General features: G+C 41.8%; 1 protein-coding gene across 1 annotated transcript in view; it reads right to left on the bottom strand.

Moving 5' to 3' along the window:
• Positions 1–22,374, bottom strand: part of GABRB3 (gamma-aminobutyric acid type A receptor subunit beta3) — a 198,258-nt gene that overhangs the window by 102,880 nt on the left and 73,004 nt on the right. Inside the window, exon 2 of the mRNA XM_028727832.2 lies at positions 651–698. Within this exon, the coding sequence (XP_028583665.1) occupies positions 651–698 (48 nt within the window). The remainder of the gene's footprint in view (positions 1–650; positions 699–22,374) is intronic.

The raw sequence follows: 22,374 nt of genomic DNA, 5'->3' as shown, positions 1-22,374 counted from the left end.
GGTGCTGTTAATAGTGTTTAATAGATTGTGATTGTTTTATTGATGATTTGTTAGTTATTTTATATGATTTATCTGTATTTGTTCTATTATGTTCATTCTGTTATTGTTATTCATTGTTTGTAAGCCACTTTGAGATTCATTTGAATGAAAAGTAACTGAGAAATACAGTAAATCAAATAAAATCAAAGTGTGCAGGATTTATTTAATCCTATTCTCTGAGTTTTCTACTCAAAATTTTTTCCTTCATCAACTTTTCCACCCATAATTTCACCTGTGTGTGGGGTGGGGGAGAGTAGCTCAAAATAAAATACTTTAAGTTCCTTGGTAAGGTAAATCAGTTCCTTCTTCCATGCTTTATTTAGTCAGACATGCAGATTTCCAAGGCAATATTTAGCTTTATATCTATATATATTTGATGAAAAGATGCACGCAGTTCTTCTAGACCTCAGAATATCTGTTTATTATATTTTGAAAAAAGAGAAGCATTAAATACCTTCCAAATCGGAGCCCAAAAATTTGATAATAGTTGGAACCATTGGCATTATTAAATGAGTGAATTGATTTTTTTAAAGTGATTAAATAATCTCAAACTTTTATATCTGAGTTTTGTTTTTTGCACTTTTTTGTTTTTGCACAGTTTTATGACTTACCTTGTGTCATAAATTGCATAGAGTTTTTTGTTTTCTTCCACAGCATTCCTAAAAAGAAAGAAAGAAATGATCCATTAAGTCTATGCTTCCATTTTTTTCCTGTTGCCTTTTCTTTGCCCCATTTTCCTACTAACATCCCACACAGATCTCATTTCAAGACCTGGAGCCACTCACTGAGCAAAGGTTTCTGCCTTTCATTCACCAAAGACTTTTCTAGAACCGCAAAACAGAAACATTCACTAACAAGTCAGTTTATTCTGTAGTATTTCACTGGCCATGATTCAAAGTTGGCTTTGTTCAAGAAACCATTTTTAACACTAACCACAGTTTGTCTAGGTTTGGATGCAACAACAAACCTTGGTTAGTTGAAACAGGAAGCAAATGCCTTTTATCTCACAGCTGTGCCAAAAGAGGTGAGAGGGGAGTCCACGAGAAAGCGCATGCATATATAGTTAAAATATGGCCTAGCTTTCCTGTGGGTACATAGGCATGCTGTTGAAGTACACAGTTCCCTGCTTGCCAGGACAGTCAATACATTTAGGTAATGCAGGCTTGTATTGAGACGAGATGAACTAGATAGGAGAAGAGTACGCAAAAAGATGGGAAAGTAGTCAGAAGACTGGCCTGTAATAGCAGTAAGACAAGCATAAAGTAACTGATGGTAAAATCTAAGGCATAGATGACACATTCATTTTGACCACAGTGCAACACAGATGAAGTGGATAAATTACAGCTGAAGTTTTTATTGATGTAGCAGCATCAAAAAAATAATAATCCAGAGAAGCAGCTTAGCAAAGTCTGTCACTGATCACTGCACAAAAATCAAAGAGTGTGTGCATGCAGCTAGATGCTCTGTTTCATGCCCCCCACCCTCAAGCTTGCTCGGTAATTGACATCACTTGAAGTCAAAGCCATTCTGTTTTGACACACTGGGGAAAATTCTTTTAGTTTTCCAACAGTGCAGCACTGGAGGAAGAGATTTATAGAAGCGCAAAACCAGAGGCATCATGATTCCTATTAAAAATTCTTCACATGCTAGTTAATAGCAGATATTCACTTATTATGAGCCAATATTATTAAGCAGAGAATAACTGTGGGCAGCCAGGCAGTTGCTGCTGATGGTAAATCAAATGGAGAACATATGGTTTTGCTGTTGCTGCCATCAGTGTTGCTGAGAAAGCTAATGGGTTATATTTGTTCTTATGACTCAGGATACAGATTCAACTTTAGAGAATAAAATGAAACACTACTAATGTGATACAGGGAACTCTGCTGTGTTTAACCTGTACTGAGCACCCAGGAGGCTGGGACCGGTATCAAAACACGCTTTCAGGTTGCCTTCCAGAAAACACAAGATGTGATTATTATTTTTTTGGCTATATCAGGGCTGATCCTCAGGCAAACCATTAATTACAGTGCAGCTTTTTCAGCTGCAGAAAAGTCCACGATAGAGCTGAATTAAAGGATATCAGTGGCCTCATGTTAGTGTAGTATCTCTCCATTATGAAGAGACGAATATCTGCAATTCGGTCTTGTTAGAAAGGGCATTGATAATCACTCTGGAGGGGTAGCTTTCCAAGGTACCTCTTTATCTGCAAATCAATTTTCATGGTATCCTTGTAGAGGAGGGGGCCAGCACTAAATGGGTTATTTTTTTCTTTTCTACGGTCACTCTTTCCCGTGCCCCTTCCAACTCTGCTTTGTAGTCAGCTTTACAAGCACACAGAGCGATGTCATTTTGGGGGTCGGCCGCCACTGCTCATGTCTGGGACACAGAAGTACTGTCTCCTACCACACATTCCTGCCCAAACCTCATGGTCATCAGCAGAGGGTTTACTGAGTCCTCCTGGCACAAGAAGTAAGTTGGCAGGGACTTCTCACTTGTGTTAACTTGCATCTGGAATGCCCTACCCAGAGAAGCTCACTTGGCTCCAACCCTGATTCATATTGGTGCCAACTGAGCAATGCTTTACTTGCCCATGCATTCTAGCATGCCAGCCTGCTGTCTCCTGATTTTCTCATTGGGTTATGGCCTGTAAAGTAACAGTTTTTAAGTGTGCTCTGCCCTAGCAGCCTTGTGCTGCAGAACAACTTAAACATTTATTTCCCAAATTAATAAATAAAATTGTAGATTAACCTATTTGTCATTTATTTCCTTAGACATTTCTAAGAGGTATTTCATCAGAACACAGGAAAGCTGTCTGCCCTTGTCTTTTCCTTAACCAAGCCCAGTATAGTATTCACCCCAATTAATCTGCATTTGTAAGATCTCAATTGTTTAGTGTGGCGGCTACTACACTGTGGAACTCCCTGCATATTGAGATCAAGCAGACGTCTTCGCTGTACTCATTTTGGTGCCTGCTAAAGACATTCTTATTTAGACAAACCTACCCAGGTGCTTAGCAATTTGAGGTCATTTTAATCTGTTTTAGTATTTCAACTTCTGTATGTTTTAAAGTACTGTTGTACTTTTTTCTTGATTCCCCCCCCCTTTTTTTTTTATAAACTGCTTTGAGGTTTCTTTTCAATCAATTGCTGTATAGGTTTTATGAAATAAATAGATAAATAAATGTGGCCCTAATATTCCAATCAGTCAAATGAACACAGTCAATAAATTAAGCTGAAACCATCTTGGCACTTTCAAAGGCTCAATATTGCTGCACAGTATCCTAAAGTCTGTAGAGTATGGCTGAAATCCAGTGGAGGCTTAAATGCTTTCAAAATGGAAGAGACTGGTAATTCCTTGGACTGAGAGTCAAGTATGTACTAAATGCTGTTCGTGTCTACAGGTTCAATGCCAGCTATATGATTACAGCATTTCAGGCAAACGTTTCCTTTCTTCTACAAACAGACAGAAGCAGATTAGCCTTGAAGCCCAAAGACCCATTACAGAGAATCAGCTCTTGCAATACCCAAAGCAAAATATTCAAGTTACATTTAAGACTTTGGGGATATTAAAAACACTTTGGCACTGATTAAATTATCACTGGAAGTTGCTGAAATCACATTGAAGTGGTTTTAAATTTAATACAAATTTACAGTTCTCTTTCTCTAAGGCATAAAGGATATATGTGTGTATCAGGTTTCCTGAAATGTTTATGTATGAGGAGCTTATGGTTCTGACTAAACATTTTCTTTAAAAAAAAACACCAAAACCCTATTGGGTACATAAAAAGCATTCAGTATGCTTTTAAGTAATTTTGATGCTTAACTTATATGGGATTATAATATAATAATGTTCATGGGTCCTTTATTGCGCTTCTAAAGAGGCTCTCCCACCCACATTCTCTAGCCCCATAAATACAGCGGTAAACATAATCTGACATTCTATCACAAAACCATCAGTATGACATATTTGGGAGAAACATTACAATTTTTATTTTTATTTTAAAAAGGTTGCAAGTTCATATTGAATAAAGGCGCTCAACACCTCTTGCTTCAGGGAAGAAGCGGTGAAGGTTTGTATCAGAACGATTGGACATTTCCAATAAGACAATTGATAATTTATGTCACGAGAAACAGAGATTCTAGTTTGTGTGTATGTATGTGCTGTTTTGCTGCAAGCTAGTTCTAATGTGATGATAGCTATGCATTGCAGGGGGTTGGACTAGATGTCCCTCAGGGGTCCCTTCCAACTCTACAATTATACAATTCAGTTTGACGATTCTATTCCATCCCGGCTGCTGGATAGGCAAGACCCTCTTCAACCTGCTGATCCCTGTCCTTCGGAAATAGAAGACAGATAAATTCTTTACAAAAAGTCCTTTTAAGATTGGATGGTTGGTTATTTCAACCATCTCAGGGCGTGCAACTGCAACCACCACAGAAATATAGACCATAATGTCACTTTTTAATATATCTGGTCAATGTGCGATGCAGAAACAGCCAAAAATATGCCTATGGAGGCTCCTGTTCATTCTATTTTTCAATATAATTCCTTTCTGGGGTGATCTAGCATTGCTCACAGTCACAGCCATGAAAATAAAGCTAGTTCTTTATTCCCCATCCTGTCTGAAGTCTATTCTCAATTTGTGACACTTCCCACTGCTGCGTTGACATTGAAAATGCCTTGTAAGGATAGTTCTGGCTGACTGGCATAATGTGAATGAGTCGCTCCCTCTGCTGCTTCTACTCTCATCCTCCTCTCTCATGCCAACTGTTCTTTTTTCAGCTGATGCCCTCCTGAGAGACCATTATTTTACTCTCCCTGGAAAACCTCGTCCAGGGACAGCAGGGCATTAGCTGAAGCCCAGCTGCATCTAAAAGCAGCTGGCCCTGTTGGAAGATTCCGACCAGCCATCTGGTTCCTCAGGGTTCGACCAGATAGGATAAAAGTTCATCCACCATATTCAACTTAAGCATGTGGATTTATTTGTGCATGTTCTCTCAAGCATATACTCTCACATTTGCATGAATTTAGAAAAGCCCTCCAATGTATTTGGAGATGGAATAGGGCTTGTTAACTTCCACAGCAGTTACCAACAGCTTGGTATATTATTTAAAGTCTGTTCTGCAGCAAAAAAAGAAAAAAGAAAAGAAAAAAGAAGCCAGATAGTCGTGTCTTTCTTTACTGCTTCTAAAGGTTGGCCTTTTGCTTTTGGTTTATGCAGCTGTGGGTTATATATATATATATGATTTATATGCACCCATTCCAACTTGTATGTGATTATAACTAGTAAACACTTCACTTTTAAATTCAGTTCATCTGCTAACTCAACAGCCAGTTGACTCCCAACAAGGGATAAATGAAACAATATTCAGTTCAGCACATTTCCAGTTTGTAGTTTAGGAAAACCAAAACAGTCCTTGTGGAAAATTTGTCAGCATTTCACTGCACATTTCCCCTAATGTACACATTCTTTTGTACACAGTTACTCCTAACAAACAGTTCAGCCACAATTCTCCATAATACTTTTGTATGTTATTTCCACAAATATATATGCATGCTTAGTGCACATATTTCTGTCCATGTCTTTGATCATAGAATTGCATCACAGTGTTAGGTGACTTTCCATCTTCCTGCGATACTGGGGTGGGTGTGTGGGTGTGTGGCCAGGGAGAAAGCAAATTGGCTGTCTTCCAGGTTTTCACCTACCTCATAGCAACTACAACTTTGGCAGGCATTCGACTGGATCCTTAGTCGCGGGGGTACCCTGTTGGAGGGGCGACACTGTCTTGGAGTCCCCATGGGGACTGATGAGCCAATACACCTCTCCCAATGGCATCCAATCCATGTCAGGGATGACTCCCCAGTACAGGGTCTACCTCACTTGGTTCCTATTAGCAGGCACAGGCAAACTCTGGCCTCCAGATGTTTGGGACTACAATTCCCATCATCCCTGACCACTGGTCCTGTTAGCTAGGGATGGTGGGAATTGTAGTCCCAAACATCTGGAGGGCCGGAGCTTGCCTATGCTTGCTATTAGGCAGCTTGATGCAGAACAAATGCCCAGTGTCTTAGCCAAACCTACTCTATCCTGTAATTGATAAAATTGTAGTCTAATTCAACCCAATACCAGTCTCCCGTGCCCATTCTGTCGGTCCTCCCTGCAGCAGCCATGGACATCATGCACCTGTGGCATCAACTGCCTTTAAAGGACATTACTGGGTTGTACAAGGGATAACAGACGTGTAGTTAGATGTGCCTTTTCTCAACGTGTTTCACCATAGCTTGGGTTTAGTATTCATGTGTCCAATGGAGCAAGGGAACCTGGCATGTGGATTGGTCCCCTCTCACAATTAGTTTGCATCCACATTAGCTCTGCACTGCACTCATAGAGCATCATTTACATGACCATAGCGACATGCTCTTTTTCATAGTTAAGTGCAGTTCAGCTATTTAGAATTTGTTTCCTCTGGGAACTCTTAAAAGCTTCAGATCTTAGCCGCAGGGGGTGTGTTTCTGTGTCTGTAACACTTATTTAAACATCAGAAAAGTTCAGATCTAAAGATCCTCTAGCTCAGCACTGTGTCAATAACAGCATTATTTATCTCCTCCTCCCCTCTACTTAACATCAAGTGTTGGAGTACAGAGAAATTGCAGAGTGAACCTTTGGCAATGTGTGGACAAGTGAGGAAACACTTCGTTGGAAAAGTGATGCAGAAGAACTAACACCATTTATATTTTACATATATATAAATACACATGCATATATAATTGAGCGAGGAGCATTTAAATGGGCCTGAATATAATGGAATATATTTAACTCCATGGGCAGAGTGGAGATGTTCCACTTTGATCTTTTTTTAAAATGCTGAAAAGTGTGTTCAGGTAGATGGATGATGACTTTTTTTGGTCTGAATCATTATAAAGATATACGTAAGGAAACAATGGTCTGCATAAGAGCCAACTCCTAGGGGCCAAGGTGTCCTCACCCCCCCCCCAAAAAAAATTTGAGGGCTCCCCCAAGTTGACGGGCATTGCCATTCAAATAGTGTGTGTTGTGTCATGTGATTAATTATGTGAGTTAGTGCTTACCTGCCCCCCCATATTTTATTCAAGTTGGCACCCCTGATGGGCTGGAGCCAGTGTAAGTTAGTTGTTGGTTCACATGTTCTTCTGGTTGATTTCAATAGGAACTAATTCCAACTAACAGAGTTGTAATCCAGCCCAATATCACTTGCCTCCTTTCTCAAGTAGAATGGATTTCTATCAGCCTTTGTGGGGTCTGCTTGCTTAGGAGAAGAGAACACCGACTGAGGATTTAGGCTGCATCTACACAGCTATAAAAAATGCTCTGGGAAAAAACGGTTTTAAAGCTCACAATGGAAAAATTTCACCGAGTTCCAATTTCAGCTCTACAGCACCGTCTGGTGTCACAGTGTTATAACATATTTATAACATTTTATTTTTTACTAATGTAGCCGAGTCCTTAAGAGTGTCCTTGTGGAAATCTATCGCCTGACTATTTACATGTCATGGAAACAGCAACCAACATTGCGCAGTGTTGTTCACAAAATGGACTTTCCTGCTGGTTTCCAGGACCTCCAAGTCTAGCAAGCTGTGAGCAATGCACCTCAACTGCTTCTGGGCAATCTCATGCTTGTGGCATCTTAGATCTGATCTACACATTCTCAAGAACTTGCCTTCTGTCAAGTGAAACTATTATGCTATCTGGCTTAGTATTGCTTACACTATTTGGATTTTCTACCAGTCCTGCGTAGAGGGACCTTCTGCATGCAAAGTATGCGTTCTACCAATGAACTATGGCCCTTCAGAATAACCACACAGTAGAGCTCTGTTATGACAGAGCCTCTTCAAGTCATGCTAATGTGGGAGATTTTATCATCACCATAATTTATTATTTGTACCACATCCATCTGACTGGGTTTTCCCAACCACTCTGGCCAGCTTCCAACATATATATAAAAAACAATATAACATTAAAAACCTTCCCTATCATACTTTGAACATGTCATTTCCTCACCTAGAATCATAGAATTGGATAGTTGAGAAGGACCCCAAGGGTAGTCCAGTCCAACCCTCTGCAATGCAGGAATCTGCTTAAAAACCTCAGAGGAAGGAGAGTCCACAACCTCTTGTAGGAGTCTGTTCCACGTCTAATTGCTGAACTTAATGTTGCAGTACGTCTTCCAGTGTAAGTATCTCTTTATGTACAAACAGTTTTGTAGAGGGGAAAAAATAGAAATCTAACACACCATTTTGGGATAAGAGGCCGTCTTTCATAAATGACTTGCTATCCGTCCAGTATAATTAATCCTGCATGCAAGGAATAAACAAGACTTGACAGTGTGTCTGTTTTGCTGCAAACGATACTCGAGTCTTTCAAGTCCTTCCTTTGAAAGCTTATGTTTTTGACATTTGCTGCACATAACCTTTCATGTTTTAATTTTTAAAGGTTGTTTCTAATCTGATTGTTTTATTGAATTGTCATATATTGCCTTGATCTTTCGGGAAAGCTGTCTAATCAATCTTGTAAATAATAAATACAACTTCCAACTACATGCTCTGCTTCTCTTCCTCAGCTTCCAAGAAGCCCTGTGTGTATAATCCATTTATTAACATGAAACATTTATATAGCACTTCTAACACTTGGGGGGGGGGCAAATCTTGATTTTGAATGGCAGATGCACAAAGAGATGCTGGTGGGTCATGAATATAAATTGATGAGGAAACCCACTTCCATTTAGTCTTAGAGAGATCCTTTGACTGACAGCAGAAATAGATAGTGGTCTGTCATAACATCACACTGCATATCTAATTTGGCAAACTATAGTTTCTTCCAGTTTTAGCACATAGGTCAAATCCCTGGTTCTGCATTGTTTCCATGCACACTGTCCTTGCCATGAATACAACCAAATCACTAAACTGCAATGTTGTTCATTTGGCACTGTATACAGTGCGGGTGGCACTGTGGTCTAAACCACTGAGCCGCTTGGGCTTGCCAATCAGAAGGTCGGTGGTTTGAATCCCCGGAAAGGGGTGAGCTCCCGTTGCTCTGTCCCAGCTCCTGCCATCCTAGCAGTTTGAAAATACCCCAGTGCAAGTAGATAAATAGGTACCACTGCGGTGGGAAGGTAAATGGTGTTTCCATGCGCTCTGGTTTCCAAAATGGTGTTCTGTTGTGCCAGAAGCAGTTTAGTCATGCTGGCCACATGACCCAGAAAGCTGTCTGTGGACAAACACCGGCTCCCTCAGCCTGAAAGCGAGATGAGCGCCGCAACCCCATAGTCACCTTTGACTGGACTTAACCATCCAGGGGTCCTTTACCTTTACCTTACCTACAGTAAGGTTTGTCCTCAGATTCCCTCCTGCTGCACAAGCAGCTATCTCCTAGTCCAGCCTGCAAATGTATAGTAACAGAGGAAGGAAACTGAACAGGCATTTTCTGCTGTCATTCCTGTTCTGTGGCCCCTCTCCTCTCCAAAATGTGAAGTGTCAACCATCAGTTGCTTCAGAAGTTTTATAAAGACTTATCTTTTTGCCTGGACTTTCCCTGACCCATGAAAGGAGTTTTTAAAGTATTTACGCAGTCTATAAATAAGGGGGGGATTTTTTTTTTTAATGTGGACAGGGCCTTCTCATTTGCAGCTCCCAGCTTGTGGAACTCCCTGCCACAAGAGTTTCAGAGGACTTTCCCTCATCTTGAGGATACCTGGTTGGGGAAGTCTGGTTGAAGAGGTGGTTGCGGAACAGTAACATCATTAACATTTAGATGTCTTCGAGCAAGCAAACCATATTGCATTTTTCAACAGAAGGCAAAAATTTTAAAAAGCTGTTACTGTAAGGAGAGCAAGAAAAGTCATTGAGATTGCCTTGAAACTTGGAAATTTGCAAAACATGCAATAGTGATTAGCAATGACATCCACATTACCTATGGAGTTGGATTTTTTTCTTAATGATAGTGATTTAATATGTTTAATACGTTAGTATGTTGACAGTCATGAAATATCCCAGCTAAAAGTGAAAAGTGTTCTTAAGATAGATTACTTAGTCAGAGCCCTTGAGACTCTGAAAATCTGACAGTGTACTATTTTAATTGGGGGCATGTTAGGCCATTCCCCTTTCCTCCTCCTCCTCCTCCTCCTCCTCCTCCTCCTCCTCCTCCTCTTCTTCTTCTTCAGTTTAGATATAACTTTTTTACAAAACCAAAAAAGAGGTTCAATTTACTTCTCCTAGACCCAAAACAACTTCTTAGCTGCACAGAGATACATTTAGCACCTTTTCAAATAGTACCCGAGTCCTTCGGAGGAATGAACCAAATGAGAATCTGCTTTACCTTCAAAGATGGAAAACAGGGCAAAAAGATTTTCTACCTGTAGCAGAGCTTTTTTGCCAGTATTGAAAAAAAGGAGATGCATTTTTCTACTTCAAAAAATAATATTGCAATGTGTTCCTGTGTAACTCTGGTGGCAGTGCTCATGTTCACTATATGGCTTGGAAAACCACAATATTCTGGGCATGGACTGGGGATTTGGTGCCACAATGTTGTTGGACTCGGCATGGCCAGTGGTCAGGGAAGATGTGAGTTTTAGCCCGGCAACATCTAGAATGCCACAGGTTCCTTGTACCAGTTGTGTTAGAACAAGTGCAAACTAGGAGTGTACCTTTCAATGTGAAAACTTTTAATTTGGACTTCTAAATTAATTTGAGACTTCACTAAATTAACGCTGTGTGGAAATTCGTTTGGGACCCCAGCCAGTATACTAGAAACTCAGATTCAAGGGTAAGCGAAAAGCAAGTCATATTTCAGTATTAAGTCCAGCACAGTTCTACATCCATCACCACCTCTTGCATTCATAATTCTCCTAGATGAAAACTCAGATTCAGCAACCATAGTACTCCACTAAGTCACATCCAGGCAGTGGCGTAGCGTGGGGGGTGCAGGGGGGGCCGACCGCACCGGGCGCAACATCTGGGGTTAGGGCAAATCCACGGGTTAGGGGGCGCAAATTACTTGCCTTGCCCCGGGTGCTGACAACCCACGCTACGCCACTGCATACAGGCTGCTGCTGTTACTGTTCTCCCAATGCTGAGAGAAAACCTGTGGTTGGAGTATGCTAGACTGGCTAGCAACTTTTTGTCTCTTTCTAGAGAAAAGTGTGACATTCTGATGCTGCAGCCATTCCACCCCATTCCCAGAAACCTGGTGCAATTTCCATATTCTGCTAAGAAGACTGGCATGCACTCATGGAACTTTGAAGTGTCAGGCATAGCCCTATTGGCTTTAGCCCAAACGTAGCAGAGTTTTCCTGCACAGCGAGGAAGCTAGTTGCGGCAGTAATGACAAGTCAGCTAGACTCAGAATAACTATTTACAGGATTTATTAAAAGGAGAAAATAAAACCAGCAGAGTTTCTGCATACAAAACAAAGCAAAATAAACCCTCTCTTTCTCTCTCTCTCAAAACCGTACACAGCACTTCTACTCCTAACAACACCTCACATCAAACTGAGCTAGCAATCCCTTGATAACAGAGTTGAGTGCTGGTCGTTAACCAATCAGAGTGAGTAGTTTCTAGGTCAAGCAGACCTGGGCTTTCTGCCAAGAGTAAATTGACACCAGCCTGAGTTAATTGTGCGAAGCTAGAATCTGTAAGTTTCCCACGAGAACCAATTAACAGAAACTGAATACCCCCTCACAGATTCTGCTGAACAATTAACATCAAATACACCTATGTAGGAGATCATTTTTCCAGCAAACCTAAACCCTTGCACATTCGCTTGTTCTTTATCTTTGCCAATGGTTTAGTTAACACATCTGCTACATTTTCTTCACTTGATACATAAGTACATGTGATTACATTGTCTTGTACACAGCAACGTACATTTTGGTATTTTACAGAGATATGTTTGGAACGCGATTTGAAACCCTCTGTTTTACTTAAGGTTATACAAGCTTGATTATCAATGTAAACTTGTACTGGTTCTCCACAATTTACATTTAAATCTGCTAACAAATGCTTGAAATAAATCACCTCGTTGCACAATTCACTCAATGCGGCGTACTCTGATTCCGTTGATGACACACTTACAACGTCTTGCTTGCGTGACCGCCAGCTGATTAAAGCTCCACCGACCATTATGACTAGTCCTGTGACAGATTTTCTATCCGGCAAATTTCCCCAGTCACTATCACAGTAGCAACTCAACATTTCATCCTCTGAAGAATTTAATTGTAACATATAGCCAATTGTCTGTTTGAGATATCTCAGAACTTGTTTTACCCCTTTCCAGGCATTTAGTGTGGGTTTTGAGACCAATCTACTTAGTATGCCTACTGCGTAGCTAATATCAGGTCTGGACCACTGTGCTAGATACAATAAACTTCCAATTACAGAGTGATATACATCAGGATGTTCAAATTCAGGACTCTCATCTACATGAAGTGTTTTTATGAAACCTGGATCCATAGGCACCACTGCCCCTTTGCAATCCTGCATCCTGTATGTAGTCAGTAGTTGTTTAACTTTGTTCTGCTGACTAATTAGGCAGCTGCCATCTTGGGCCCAGCACACTTCCAACCCTAGATATGTCCTAACCGAGCTTAAGTCTCGTCATAATCTTTTCCAGGCCTCTGAGAGTATCCTTGAGCCACTAAACGAGCTTTGTATTTGTACTCTCCTGTTACCAGAGGTTTAAGTTTGTACACCCACCTGCAGCCTACAATCTTTGCCCCCTCAGGCGCTGCTACTGGTGTAAAAACCTTGTGCTCATTCAGAGAGGACATCTCTTCCTCCATTGCCTGTTTCCAGCGCTCTGCCTCCTCTTTTGGTAACTTTAACACTTCCTGAAAACTCTTGGGTTCTGCAATCACACTAAACACATTTGCAGTATCAGGAGAAAAACGCACTGGAGGCACTCCTTTGTTTTGTCTTTTAGATCTTCTGGGAGAAAATTTTTCTTCTGACCCACTTTCCTCTTCAGAACTGCGACCTCTCTTTTGTTGCTTAGCCACTGGTCTCTGGCTAACTTCACTTTCCTGAGAGCTCTTATCTGAACTTCCCTCCCCCTCAGACTCTGATTCTCTGTGTCTACCTTCAGAGTCATGAAGCTCCTGGGAAAGTTCAAACCAAACCTCAGTATTGGCATGTAGTCTCTCCCAGCCACTATGTTCACAAAAACTGGCATTCCTGGAGATCACAATGCCATTTGTCCCTTCAGCAAAACGGAAACCTTTTCCCAGCTCCTGGTAACCCACAAACACTAACTGTTTGGTCTTAGGATCTCCCTTCTTCCTCATTTGTTTCGGAATTAATACCCAGGCTTTTGATCCAAACACATGCAAATGGTCAATTTTGGGTTTTTTCTGAAACAATTTAAAGTACGGGGTTGTACCTATTGTTTGATGAAAGAGCCTGTTTTGGAGATAACACGCGGTGAGCATGCTCTCCCCCCAATAAGACATGGGCAAATCAGCATCGTCAAGCATGGCAAACATCATATCTTGTAAAGATCTGTTTTTCCGCTCTGCAACGCCATTCTCCTCTGGGGAAAAAACGTTCGTTTTTCTATGCCCAATGCCACGCTTTTGTAACCAATCTTTAAAGGCATTTGACATAAATTCACCACCTCTGTCCGTCTGAATCCTTTTAAGTTTAATGGACAGAAATCTTTCCACAGATGCCACCCAGCCTTTAAACTTAGTGAACACGTCACCCTTATTCTTCATGGGAAAAACCCAAGAATAACGTGTGGCGTCATCCACAATTGTTAGTGAAAAGCGCGATCCACCCCTGCTTACAGCAAATGGACCAATTACGTCCATGTGAACCAGCTGTAGCGGTGCCTCACTAACTCTGTCACTTCTGGGGTAAGAGACTCTGTGGGTTTTAACCTTTTTACAAACATTACAATCAAGGTACTTGTTACAACTCTTTAAATTACCCCCATCAGCCAATTCAGACATTTTTAGTACACTTTTCCAGCAAGCATGCCCCATTTTCCTATGCAATAAGTGCACACAGTTGTCATGTATAGCTTTGTTATTCACTGCAGGCTGAGATTTACTGACTACTGCTGCAACTTGAGATCCTGCTTTAAGCCAAAACAAGCCTCCCTCTGACTTAGCAGTGCCTAAAATCTCACCAGCCTTCTTAATCATGCAACTGTCTCCTTCAAAATACACTTTAAACCCAGCTTTTAGCAAGCAATCTACAGACATCAGATTGCTCCTTAATGACGGCACACAAAGTACATTTTGCAGGCATTCACGAAGACAAGGAACAAAAACTGCACCCCCTGAAATCACTTCGGAAGTACTTCCGTCTGCTAGAGCCACCTGGCTGCGCTGTGCTGAGTTCTTGGAAACAAACAATTCATCTGAATTTACTATGTGGCGAGATGCTCCCGAATCGACCACCCAGACCGCTTGTTTCTCATCAGCAATCTTGACCTCGCCGGTCACCAGCTGAGCCGACTGTTTTCGTTTGAAGAATTTCTTTTTTCGCTGCTGCTGCTGCTGATCTCGTCTCTGCTCCTGCACCGGCAACTGAGACTTGACCAACTCCGGACATTGTCGTTTTAGATGCGCTGAAGACCCACATCGGAAACAACGCCTAACAGCAAACGCTGACTCCTCACCGGTACGCTGCTTTTGTTTCACCTCTGGCACGGCATGAGAACTCCTTCCAAACCGCCCACCTGTAGAAGCCTCTGCAGCCAACGACCTTTCTTGCCTCTTCTGCCATTCTTCAATCAAACGCCCAGTAACGTAGCTGACGGATAAATCATGCTCCTGCATGCCTTCTAGAGACAAAACTAAATTATCCCAGCTTTCCGGGAGAGAACTCAAAATAATAGCCACCTTCTCCTGCTGGTCTAACGCACAGTCTCTTTCCTGTAGCGCAGTAAACTCTAACTGTAAACTGTGTAGGTGTTCCTGCATTGTAACCCCAGGCTGTAACATTGCCTTGTACAATGCCTTGCGAATGAACAGCTTGGAAACCGCTGTCTCACGCACATGGAGTTCTTTAAGTGCTTGCCACACACCTCTAGCTGTCTTGATTCCCCTCACATACGGCAACTGGGAATCTTCCAGCCCCAAGACAATTGTGGCCCTTGCTCTTTGGTCTTTATCGAGGTCTTCATCATCAGGCTTCGCAGGAAACGTACTCACCACTTGCCAGAGACGATCCCTCTGCAGCACTGCCTGCATGCGTTCCGACCACAGCAAGTAATTGGAGTCATTCAGACGCTCAAAAGCCATCTGAACTGGTTGTGAGGCCATCTTGAGAGCGATGTCCCTGGAACCCGGAACCAGCTACTCACGACCACCGAGAGAGAAAACAGGAACCACAGCACCCAGCACTCACACGCTGCAGCTGTTGTCCTTGTGTCCGCTGCGTCACCAGCTCACCACGGTCAGGAACCAGCCAAAGTCCATCTGCTGCACCAGCAGGAACAACAACTTCTGGAACTACTGGAACCAACGCCGTTGATGCTGACACCACCGCAACTCAGGCTGGCAGCACAATGCCCATAACCTCATGGAACTTTGAAGTGTCAGGCATAGCCCTATTGGCTTTAGCCCAAACGTAGCAGAGTTTTCCTGCACAGCGAGGAAGCTAGTTGCGGCAGTAATGACAAGTCAGCTAGACTCAGAATAACTATTTACAGGATTTATTAAAAGGAGAAAATAAAACCAGCAGAGTTTCTGCATACAAAACAAAGCAAAATAAACCCTCTCTTTCTCTCTCTCTCAAAACCGTACACAGCACTTCTACTCCTAACAACACCTCACATCAAACTGAGCTAGCAATCCCTTGATAACAGAGTTGAGTGCTGGTCGTTAACCAATCAGAGTGAGTAGTTTCTAGGTCAAGCAGACCTGGGCTTTCTGCCAAGAGTAAATTGACACCAGCCTGAGTTAATTGTGCGAAGCTAGAATCTGTAAGTTTCCCACGAGAACCAATTAACAGAAACTGAACATGCACAAGGCCTTTTTGTGGTAATGCTGACCTCAGTTCTGGCATAACCTACTTCTTTTATTTCATCCTATCATGTACAAGCCCCCAAAGAGACATTGTCTGTTGGCTAACTTATCAGCAGCTCAGTGCTTAGGAAAGTTTGGTTCACTTCCTTCAACCTTCTCATCGAAGCTTCAGACTATGACTCACTTTCTCTAGCTGTGAAATGAGCTTGTGGTGCTTTGTAGCCCATGGCATGAGGTGAACTCATTCGTAGTTGTGATGTGTTCAGCTGGGCTACTGCCGAGAAGTGGGCTCATAAATAAAATCTTCTTTCCTGGATGCTATTTCCTGTTTCCTGGGCAAACTTTGTCTTCCAATCACTGCACTGATGCACATACCCTTGCTGCTTCAGAAGGATGGATGAAAGATGCTGAACAATGAACAGAGGGTCTGATGCTTTAGGTAAGTAAAAATCAGCCCCAGGAAGGATCCTATCCACACCACAAGGGATTCCCAAGGTGTCTAATGGACTTGGAGCTGGATGCAAATTAATAATAATAATAATAATAATAATAATAATAATAATAATAATAATAATAATTTATACCCCGCCCTCCCCAGCCAAGGCCGGGCTCAGAGCGGCTTACAAGTAATAATAAAAACAAGTTGAATGATTACAACTTAAAAACAAAATTAAAATACAACATTAAAATATTGAAACATTAAAATATTAAAATGTAGCCTCATCGCAGGAGGAGAAGGAAAGGAAAAAAGAAAGAGAGGGAGGGAATCAAATTGGCTCCAAGCCAAAGGCCAGGCGGAACAACTCTGTCTTACAGGCCCTGCGGAAAGAATCAGATCCTGCAGGGCTCTGGTCTCATGAGGCAGAACGTTCCACCAGGTCGGAGCCAGAGTTGAAAAGGCCCTGGCTCTGGTTGAAGCCAATCTAACTTCCTTAGGGCCCGGGACCACTAGGGTGTTGCTATTTATGGACCTTGAGGCTCTCCGTGGGGCATACCTGGAGAGGCGGTCCCGTAGGTACGAGGGTCCTAGACCATGAAGGACTTTAAAGGTCAAAAGCAGCATCTTAAATCTGACCCTGTACTCTACCGGGAGCCAGTGCAGTTTGAAAAGCACTGGGTGAATATGCTCCCATGGCAGAGACCCCGTGAGGAGCCTTGCTGCAGCATTCTGCACCCTCTGGAGTTTCTGGGTCAGCTTCAAGGGTGAGAACAGCCTACTGGCTTTGTGTTGGGGCACATAGAAAACATCTTCTTACAAACTTCAGAGGAAATTCTTTCCCTCTATTGAAATGAATGGGGAAAGCCTTGCATGCATGAGATGCATGTGAATTCCAGAACTCCTGTGTGCACAATGGGCTGCTGGATTCAGTTGACTAGGGTGCATTCAGAAGGGTGACGTTGCCATGCCTTGCTGTATTATTTCAGCACCAAGGACAGTTACTCGCGCCCATAATGCTATCCAAGCACTCTAAACATGGCTATAAGATGTTTTGTTTTGATTTTTAAAATCACTGTTGCCGTTTCATTTGTATGGGATTTATGTTGACCTGGTTTGATATTATCGTTTGAACTTCAGTTTTAATTTTATGTATTTCTGCCCTTGGAATTTTGGGGTTGATGATCAGGTATGAATCAAAGGTTTGACTGATGATGTTCTATTAATGCTCCATACCTGTGAATGCCCCCCTGCCCATTTTTCACCACCACATTGGGGAGAGATATGCAGCCTCTCCTGCCTGGCCCACTATGAAGCAGGCATCTTCAAAGTAGAATGAGACAACTTAATGGAGGACAAGTCTCTCAATGGCTGGTGATCATAATGGCTCTCTTTCGCTTCATTATTAGAAGCAGCCTTCTTATGAATGGCACTTGCTGGAGGCCACAAGCATGACAACAATATTGCCTTCATGTCTTACTTGGAGCTTCACAGAGACATCAGGTTGACCAGTATGGGAACTGAATGCTGGACCAGATATGCCTTTGCTCTGATCTAGCAGGCCTCCTCTTACGTTTTTATATAAATGCCCTTTCTTTCTCTTCAGTGAGCCTGTGACCTTTTTGTACATTAAGAAACAGGACAGAAGCAGGAAAAGGGTGGACTGGTGTGTGTTAAAGCAAAGGACAAAGTGCTTCACTCATGAAGGTGCCCTCAGCAATATGAGAGCTGATATTTTCGCTTGTATAGAATTTTATAAGGTCACTCATCACAGCAGTACCTGACTCCCTAACACAAACACAGCAACAGCCCTCTTTTACAGCTCTAACTCTCCTGTCCATAAAACCACTGCTGCCATGATCACAACATGATTTCCTGGAATGGAGGAGCATGTGAAAGAATGGAAGCCAACACAATGGGGATAGTTCAGAAGCTACAGGCCAGTAGAAGGCATCTCATATCTGACTTTTAAATCCTGTTAAAGTCATGTAAAATTAAACAGAAACAGCAGCAATGATGCAGCCACTGTTTGTTATCACTCTTTTGGTTCTCGGCATAATGGTGGCCTTGGGAATGTCACTTTCTTATAAAGCATTCTTACCCATGCCATTTTGAACGAGAAAAAAGGCCGCCAGTTCTGTTTTCCTCCAAAGCACTCATCCACATCAGACTTACAATGTGGTGTAAGAGTAACAAGAGGTTAACTTTAACTCAGTAACCCAAATGCAGTGAAGCTGATGAGCAAAATTTTATCTGTTGCTTTTCACCGTCAGCCTGTGTGACTTCAGACTAGGGGCTCATCCACATTTTTGCTTGACCCATATCTTGATTGTATTGTGCACCAATTAATTCTCTCAGGTCTGAGAGGGGTTTTCTCCTTGTTCTGTGGCTGGGCCTTGTGAAAATCCGATCTGACGTTCTGAATTAGACATTCAGTTAAGCAAAATCTCACTTCTGCTTTTCCACACATCTGATTGATTTCTCTCTGGAAACTGCAGCTCTATGACAGGAATAGGAGTCTCCTTGTGGGTCTCAACACCCTTAACAAACCACAACTCCCAGAATTTTTTGAGGGGGAAGCCATTGCTGTTAAAATAATCTATGACAACAACAACAGTCAAATAAAAATAATAACAATAGGTTCTATTCTGTCACTTTGAATTTGCAAGAAAATTTAGGATGAGAATATTGCAAGGGTTTCAGTCTTGGTGGTGTGAACTTCCTGAAATAAAATTATTCCTAAGGAGGCAAAATAACTCTAGAATGCAACAATATGCCCATCTATTACTGATAATGTCTGATTGGAGCGTCAGGGCAGTGCTGTGGTCTTCTCCACTTTTGTTGTTCTGAGTGCCTCAGGTTGCTTATGTCGCTTTGACAGCTAAACTGATCTATTAATATAGCTTCCAAATGAAGTGCAGCTTTGAAGCAAGCATTAATGTTAAAGCCACTGTGTTCCAAAAAGATGTTCTGGGGAACGGGGAGAGGAAGATAAGGATATTTGTGCACCCTGATAAGGCTGCTATGTGGTGATGAGAGCATACAAGTCAGCTGCCCTGGGTACAAACAGGAGTGTGAAATGAGGACAGGGGATGATGGCGTTGCCAACACAAACAAAAATAGCAGGGTTTTTTTATTTCTTTTCTCAGTTTGAGACAGATAAAATATGACACATACACATGCTCAGAAGTGCCATTCTGGACAATCCGAGGATTTGTGGCAAGGATGAAATTACAGAGACTTTGTTCTGTAGAAAAGAGCAAGGGCCTGAAGGCCTCCTTATATCACACAAGAATAAGTAGCAGTGCAGAATCCTTTGACCTTGGCAAGAGTCCATCCCTGTTTATTACCGGTCAATTGCAAGACAATACATTTTATTAATAGTTAAGTAAGTTAAAGCAGCCTGCCTGCCTATCGCCTACAAGCTCACCCCATCCAAAGCTATTGGCTGGGCTGCTGTGATGTCATGGAATGTTCCATGTTCCATTTGATGGTGGGGAAATGGAACATGGAATTGACACAGGTGCTCTGAGGGAGGCGGGAAGTTAGATTGGAGGCAAGATTTCACATGGGGCTTACAGATAGAAGGACTTGATTGTGAGAAACAAACAGAAGAAGTGAAGGGGCTAAGGGGTCAGGATATCTGGTGAAATTGCACGCAAGATTTATAGATGTTGTTGTGGTCATAGGGAGAACCAAGATCCACAGAGATGAGAGGCAGTGGGTTGAAAATAAGGAAGGGATGCCTTAAAAATAAGTAGGGAAGTCTTTGACTGCAGACTCTAAATACTTTAGAGGAGTCTTAACAGTGTATAGTCCATCAGTACTACCCCCCAGTTATATTTTTGCATCCACATATCAAATGCATTTTGTATTGTTAACAATAGCATTGTCATGCAGAACAAGCATGCCTGTACTCATATTTCAGCCTATATTTTGAGGAGTGTGCATTTTACATATCTGGCAAAATTGGAAGAGTCAAAATCTGGCTCACTGTGACCTCCTGTTGACCTCCCAGTTGCCAAGCATGAAAAAGTAGAGATGGGATACTCTACTTTAGCTTCCCAATCCGGACTTCAAGAATGAGCTGCTCCTCTGGCGAGTAGAACAACTGACCAGGGTTTGAAGCTTTCACAGGATTTAAAATCCAAAACCACTTTATTAAAAATAAAAGTAGACCACATCTGATGCTGGCTAGGCTAGCAGAGTCTGATTTCCTTCATCTACAGAGATATCAGAGCAATGTTCCATTATTAATCATTTTGTGTGTTTGTGTATGGATTAACACATACATATTTCCATTCTGTTGATATTTAGTCCACAGCAGTTTCTTCTGCTGAAGAAATAACTAGTCCAAAATGTCACACTGCCTTAAGCTACAACCTAGCTAGTCAAGTTTTCTATTTTATTTTCTGGAGGGCTGGTGAGTGGGAAGATAGCCAGTTTCAATACAAGTAATTATAGATTGATCTGTCGGAAAACTCTTTCCCCCTTAAAATCACATTAATTGTAGCAGTCCGATTTGCGAAGCCTTGGTGGAATTTGGAATTGCAGAGTGCCTTTATTTCATCTTAACACATAACACGTGCCAATAAATGCAGAAGGGAAGCTCTGTCTCAGAGACTTTAGAATAAACATCTCTGCAGTTTTCTGAAGGCTTATTTTTCCCAGTTGAAGCCAAAGACAGCATGGCAGGTCAGCACTAAAGCTTATGCCGAACATCTCATCTGTACAAATAATTTTGCTCACCAATCATTATTAGCTCGCAGCGCTGATCAGAAGCAGAAAATAAGAAACCCTTACATTGTAGCCTGTGTGAAGTTTTAGCGAGCAGCACAGAGCAATGCAATAAACAAACGTATAGCATCAAAAACAACACAACCAAGATTAATGGAGGCCCCTTGGCTGTCGAAATGTTGAGGCAACAGAACTTATCAAACTGAAGGCTCCAGGAATCAAAAAGTATGTTTAGTGGACTTTGCTATTACAGATGTGCAGAAACAGAAATGCGATGAAAAGTGGGCTAATATTATCAAGAAGTCTGTTTGCTTCCCTCAGAATCCATGGTTTGGGTGAAGCAGAACTCTCCAAATCCAACACAAATTTTGTGATAGGTAAAATTCAATAGCAACAATTATTTCTTGTGATGAAGCAACCTTTTACAAAAGGAAATGCCTGAATTCCCACCTGCTGAATACATTTTTGGTATAGCAGATCCCCCTCCCTTTTAAGGAAACATCTCTGGTATCCCAATTGCCAATTTTCATTTTTCTCACTTTCAGATTTCTCCAATCTTAAATTCAGTCCACATCAGTTTGAATTAAAACAAGTCATTCAGAAAATTCATCAACACTTCAGGATGAATTTACCCTAATATGCACATTTTTGCACAGCAATTTCCCCTAATCCAATGTAGTTTTGTGTCTTATTTACACGAATATATGCATTTTTATGCAACTGTTACTTAAGTATAGGGTGTTTTTCACATGGCTGGAGAACTGCATTGCGAAATTTGTAGAGGCGCAAACTTTGAAGGACAGCTGCGTTTTTGTGTTGGAAAATGCAAATTAAGTGAGCTCGACATTTAAATGTGAACTCAGCTGCATTTCTCCCCCATCCATCGTGATCATTATTCTGATATGGTTTTCTGTATATTGTATAGCTCGCTCTCTCCCTCTGCCCCCCCCCCATTACCAGCATTGCTCCTGAAGATATAAAAGCAGCTCTCTCAGTTAGCTTCTGTCTATTGCATGAAAGGTTCCCCTACTGATTTCTACAGATCAAGCTAGCATTTAAAGATACATGAGGAGGCCAGGTGTGTTTTTTTCTAGTTAAGCTGGCAGCATCTCACCTCCCAAAGCACAAGGAACACATTTTCCCCACAAGCAAGTGGTT

Source organism: Podarcis muralis, chromosome 4 (genome assembly GCF_964188315.1).
Source record: "Podarcis muralis chromosome 4, rPodMur119.hap1.1, whole genome shotgun sequence".
NCBI classification, from domain to species: Eukaryota; Metazoa; Chordata; class Lepidosauria; order Squamata; family Lacertidae; genus Podarcis; species Podarcis muralis.
The sequence above is the reverse complement of the archived record's forward strand: the minus strand, read 5'-3'. Positions and strand labels throughout refer to the sequence as shown.